This window comes from Echiichthys vipera (assembly GCF_963691815.1).
Source record: "Echiichthys vipera genome assembly, chromosome: 8".
Classification (NCBI taxonomy): Eukaryota; Metazoa; Chordata; class Actinopteri; order Perciformes; family Trachinidae; genus Echiichthys; species Echiichthys vipera.
In genome coordinates this window covers 12491618-12497335 of record NC_139833.1, presented here as the reverse complement: position 1 = coordinate 12497335, position 5718 = coordinate 12491618, and the positions used below count along the sequence as shown (strand labels likewise).

The 5718-nt window shown below is 41.7% G+C and overlaps 1 protein-coding gene across 1 annotated transcript in view; it reads right to left on the bottom strand.

Annotated features, from left to right (window-relative positions):
* Window positions 1-898: 898 nt before the first annotated feature.
* Window positions 899-5718, bottom strand: part of cacng6b (calcium channel, voltage-dependent, gamma subunit 6b) — a 9671-nt gene continuing 4851 nt past the window's right edge. The window contains exons 3-5 of the mRNA XM_083918110.1: window positions 4697-4771; window positions 3114-3251; window positions 899-2966 (exon numbers count right to left, since the gene is read on the bottom strand). Of these exons, the coding sequence (XP_083774236.1) occupies window positions 2746-2966; window positions 3114-3251; window positions 4697-4771 (434 nt within the window). The 3' untranslated portion in view covers window positions 899-2745. The remainder of the gene's footprint in view (window positions 2967-3113; window positions 3252-4696; window positions 4772-5718) is intronic.

The window sequence follows — 5718 nt, the reverse complement described above, 5'->3', positions numbered from 1 at the left end:
GAGATTCCTAGAAGTGCTCCTGGACTCTGAGGATTAGTTATGTGGAGTGCCTTGCTATCATCATACCTATACAGTCTAGTTTTAGCCACAGTGGTGCATCTGAGATTTAAAGAGGAAGAATGAGAGGCTACCAAAACAAACTCACGTCATCCTCTGCACAGGCGTCATTCCTTATCACATACATACATATCCGTCATAACAGTTGAAGTTTTCCCTTCTCTATGAAGGAGTCTACGAAGCCCATTTCCATTTACAAACATGCAGCTATTGGTTGTGCACCACTTGTCACCCAGCCTCAGTAGAACTATTAACAGCTATATATACAACCAGGATAGTGTGTCATGTGGATTCAGTTTCTGCCCACTGAGAGTTAAAAGCATGTGAGCGTGTGTGTGCAGGTGTCTGGATGCCACTCACTCCCCAGCAGGCATGGTGTGAGAGTAGTTATTGGGACATCTCTGATCCGATCGACGCGTTGTCCTGTGATGAGGGGTGAGGGGCTGGTGGAGTGACCACCGGGCTCGCCTGGAGACAGAAGGGAAAGTGACGCACTGAGGTCAGGGGTGGAGGAGGAGAGGAGAGCGCACAGGGCGGGGAGTATGTGTGTGTGTGTGTGTGTGTGTGTGTGTGTGTGTGTGTGTATATGTATGTGTGTGTGTGTGTGTGTGTGTGTGTGTGTGTGTGTGTGTGTGTGTGTGTGTGTTGGGGGGGGGGGGGTACATAGTTGAAATTCAAGGATTAGGTTTCCCTACCTCTGCAGTGAAATGCATTGCGATGAGCTCTGGCCTAATTATAGAGGAGCAGGTTTGGGGGATGGGGATGTTTGGCAGGGATGTTAGGAGTCACACTGTGAAGGGGTGAAATGGGTGAATGTCAAGTTTGAGAACAACAGGGTGTCATGTCCGAAAACAAAAGAAAGGCAGTTATTTTATGTCAAATCCCTTTAATGATAATAAAACTTGAGCCACATACTGTACATATATATGAGTAGAAATTAGCATATTTCTTGTTAAATAGCATTTCCTAGTAGAGAGCCATGGTGAGCATCCTATGACAAAAATAAAGTGTATTTACTGCATATATTTTTGCAAATAGTGTCCGGCGACAACACCACAAACAGTGACCATTCATGCAATATAAACACACTCATTCAGTTTATGTACAAAGTTGAGCTTATAAAGTGAGTCCATACAATTCTCTGATATACAAAATGGTATTTCAATCACTTATCAGTTGATTTCATTCACATTCATACTGAAGCAGCATTCACCCATAAAAATACGTTATAAATAATGACACTAAGCTTCTTGTTAATCAAGTATTAAGTGTTAAAAGGGTGCTCAATGCCTGTTCAGGGCAACATTTAGCAGATATGACAAGTTACTTCAATGTCCTTCATACGGATTGTTTGCATTATCAAAAACATACAGTAGCTCCTGTTATGTTGATGGTGATACATTCTGATGATGCTTAAATAATAGACGCCCATTTCTACCTGAAAAAAGTACATGAAAATTTAAAAAACAAATGGTACTCATGTTAAGTCATAATTATGAGATGGTAAGTCAAACTTCCTGACTTGGTATCCATCACTTTGACTTAGTAAATCAAACTTTTGTTTTAAAATCCTATCATTTTGTATTATGTTTAACTTTGAGACTGCCTAAGAATGACAGCATCTGTGCTGCAAAACGAACACCAGGCTCAAGTGACAGCGTCCCCTTGCAGCCATAGTGATTATGACAGGAACACAGGAGGAAGTCAGTTGTTGTTGTTGTTGTTGTTGTTGTTGTAGAGTGAAGTAGTCTTTAAATCCAAATCATGATCAAAATCAGGATCTTACCCTAACCCTTATCCTGCCTAAACCTAAACAAACCTTAACCATAGCTTTGTAATAAAACTGATTTTAATTTTAAGCTGTGACATGGATAAATGATGCTGTCCTGCCAACAGGGGCGTCAGATCCGAAAATGTTAAGTTTTTTTCTTGGCAGAAATGGGCTTCTGCGTTAACCTACTAAAGATTTAAAAATTAAAAAAAACAAGTGAAAAAAAAGTGTCAACGTTTTCTCTCCATCTGAATCTTTGCAGGTATGGACACGTTTTATTGTGTCTATTGTCCTACTTTTTTTTTTAAATAAGTCCATCTTCCTTTTTTATGGGTTGCTTTGCAGTATAGGCAGTTGTTGCCAGTGCTGGAATAAAACATTTTTCTTGCAGCATTTGCCACCTTTGAAAGAGGCTTTCACTATCCTGTGCCATTAGAAACGCTCGCTCTCTGAAACGACCTGTGATTGGCCAAAGTCTCCCATCACAGACTAGATTTTCTAAAGCCTGAAAACAGAGCCAAGAGGAGATGCAGGAGACTAGTTTTCAGTCCACTTGAAATACAATATGATGAAAGATGGATTCTTTTTTTCACAATGACGCAAAAAAGAAACAACAACCTGCATACCCCAGCTTTAAGTAAACACAGCACAGAGCTAAATATTAAACAGTCAGCAGTCCCCCTGTTGCTCATCCCATCTATTTTCTACTTAAAAAACACTAAAACTTTTGCAAATTCTTGAAGCTTCACTAATCTGTTGCTGATTTCTCTTCATACATTTGATTAAGACCTTGTGTGACTTCTCTGACAAAGTAAATAAACCGAGGGCGAGCAGCCCTTGGAAAATGGACGTTTCCACTTGCTGTCCAACATGACATCAAGAATACTGTATGCACCATTTTTATTATCACTCAAGTGCTAGGTGGCACTATTCTTGTGTGGGAAACATTTTTGCCAGGGGCTGAAAGGAAGAGAGAGGATGATGAAGAGGAAACCTCCCAAAATAAGAATAGCTCCCGCAGAGCCCACGCAGGCCACAGACCAGGACATCTCGTGGTGTAAAGGTATAGAGTGGTCACTGGACAGCAAGGCCAGCACGGACTGGTGGAATATCAGGACAGAGAGAAGGACCAGTATGCCTGCACACAAAGAAGGTAGAATAAAATCCCATTGGAAAGATAACTTGGTAATGTCCACAAACAAATGATCATAAAGACACCACATATCAGTCATTTCAGAATATTTCCACACCTGAAATGCAAATAGGAAACACAGTCAGGTCCTACCTGATAAAATGAAACAGAAGGAGGCTGGCTTGAGAAAGAAGGGCACTCCTTTGCTGAGGGACATGCCGATACAGATGGAGCCCATTACCATCATGGTCAGACTCAGAAGGGCCAAAATAGCTGCTGCTAGATTCAGCTCTGTGAAGGGGAGCAGGGAGAGAATGAAACAGAAAAGGGAATCGAGAATAAATTGTGAGAATTTGTCAACATAAGTGTAGTTATAGTGGAAATCTGTCATTCTATGCAGCAAGAAATACTCAGGAAAGATGGCACACTTATTGTGAATCAGATATTACACAGAGTTTGAAAATACAAACACGGTGTGAATTGTGTCACTTCCCATACTGGCTCTGTTTAAATCAGATTTTATTGGCATGTGAACCTGAACAGGTGCAACCAAAAAAGTGGCACAGCCAAGTGTTAGTTTTGGGGGGTTTTGACACTCGACAAGAAAGATAATATTATTACTATTTTATCAATTAAAACACAGCAGATACAAGCTTTAGGAAAGGGTTTTGTTATATGGAGGGAGCAGAAGCCAAAGAGGAGGTGAGATAGATAACAATGAAACAAAACACATAAAATGCTGTTTTGTTTCAGATTGATTAGTGTATTTTCTTCATCATTCACGGTAGCCATTGGTCCAAGTGTGTGCCCGTAAGATTTTTAAAGGACCCTGCAGAGAAAACATGCTGCTAGTGTGGCTAAAAAAACACATCCTGTTATCCATACGTGGTAACATCAATATTTGCTTAGTGTAGTTGTGTTACAATTGCAAATGATCCGATTCTTTCCAACGCCTCTTTGGTACGAACAAAGGGAACCGAGTCGTACTAGGGGAAGGCCGCTGTACATTATACAATATACGTTTCTTATTTTGCCAATAAAAAGTTGTGTTGCATGCATTGCATTTAAAGTAACTACTTTATTCATGCAACACCTTTCATACAGAGAGTAAATTCAAAGTATAAATTCAACTGACAAAGCAGGTGAATATGGTGCCATCTTGTGTAATGTCCAGCAATGTGAGTCATTTAGTGCTGCTAAACCGAGCCCACACATTATTTCACAAATAAAATTTGCAACCCCATAAAAAAAAGCATAGCTCCTGTAAAAAGGAACAGAGCCATAAATCCATCTCAGTTCATAGGGCCGTTATTCCCATAACTAGCTTTTAGCATTTATCCTCTAGGTTTAACATGCAAACAGCACACGTTGTGATTGCGATTTGTGCTCACAGCTCTTAAATATTAAACGTCTTAGCTTCCTTGAATGAGTTGACTTTATTCTTACTGTGTACATATATAGACATATATCAAGTCTCAGCCAGCTGATGTTCAAACTGCACTGAAACCAGTGGCGGCCCGGACAGAAAGGTAAACACATTAATCAGCCTGATAGTTTATGGTGTGCTTTGGAAAATGGGTGGCAGAAGAAGTTAATGGGCGGAATCGTGCAAAAACCACCAGCACGGTCCCCTGAACACCACAGTGAACGTCTTTATTGATAGTAGTTGCAGTGTAACTGTTAGTGTGCATCTGCATGTGTAACACAAATTGCAGGGAGGAGGTATAATGTCTCACTCTTGTTGGTTGTCTTCTTGAATATGACTGCATTCTCCCCAGAGGTGAAGAATTTGAAGTAGGTGCAGTTGCTTTCTGTAAGTAAAGGAAAAGATCATACAAAGAGATCAGACACGCACACACAGACACGCCAACCACCCACACACACACACACACACACTCCTATGGATAGCTGCTGGTCTTCTGTTATGTGCCTCCTATGCATCCATGCACTCCCTTCTTCCAGGCATCATTCCTATTTATATCCAAGTGTCGAGTATTAGCTGGAATATCCAGAGACACACATTTTCTCATACATACATACATACACACGCAGACACACACATACACACTCTCACACACACACACACTCTCTCTCACACACACACACACACACACACACACAAACACACAGCCCAGCACTGTACATATGGTACCGCCAGAGAGGGTGAGAGACGGCAAAACACTGAGGGTGGATGGCAGAGGGGAGAGAGAGGTAGACAGAGAGAAGGGGCAGGTGGAGGGTAGAAATGGAGATGCGCGGCTGCTGAAGAAGGAGTGAAGGGAAGGGAGGAACAGACGATGAAGGGGGGATGCAGGAAATATGGATCGCAGCTCAGAGGAAAAGGAGGAGTGTGTTGTTGGCAGATGGAAGAGGTGGTGACTGAAGGGTTAAAGAGAGGAGAGCCACAGATGGAGAAGGAGGTGAGGGAAGCAGGAGATGTCAGGGGGGGGGGGGGGGGGGGGCACAGAGGGGTTGCTTAATACTGCATTAGACACACACTCTCCCTCAGTCCCTGTCTGTCCCTCTTCCTAGTTTCCCCCTCTCTCTATATTTAGACAAAAACTGTAAAGTAGTCAGATTCCACTTGGCTTCACAAGCACATAGTGATGACTTTCGTTCACTGAATATTATGTGGTCCAAGATGACCAAAATGCTCGTGCACACACACACACACACATACAGTACACACTTGTGGACATTTATTTCAAACACAAATATGTTTGTGTGTGAGCACATTTGCAAACATTTTTACTGAAGC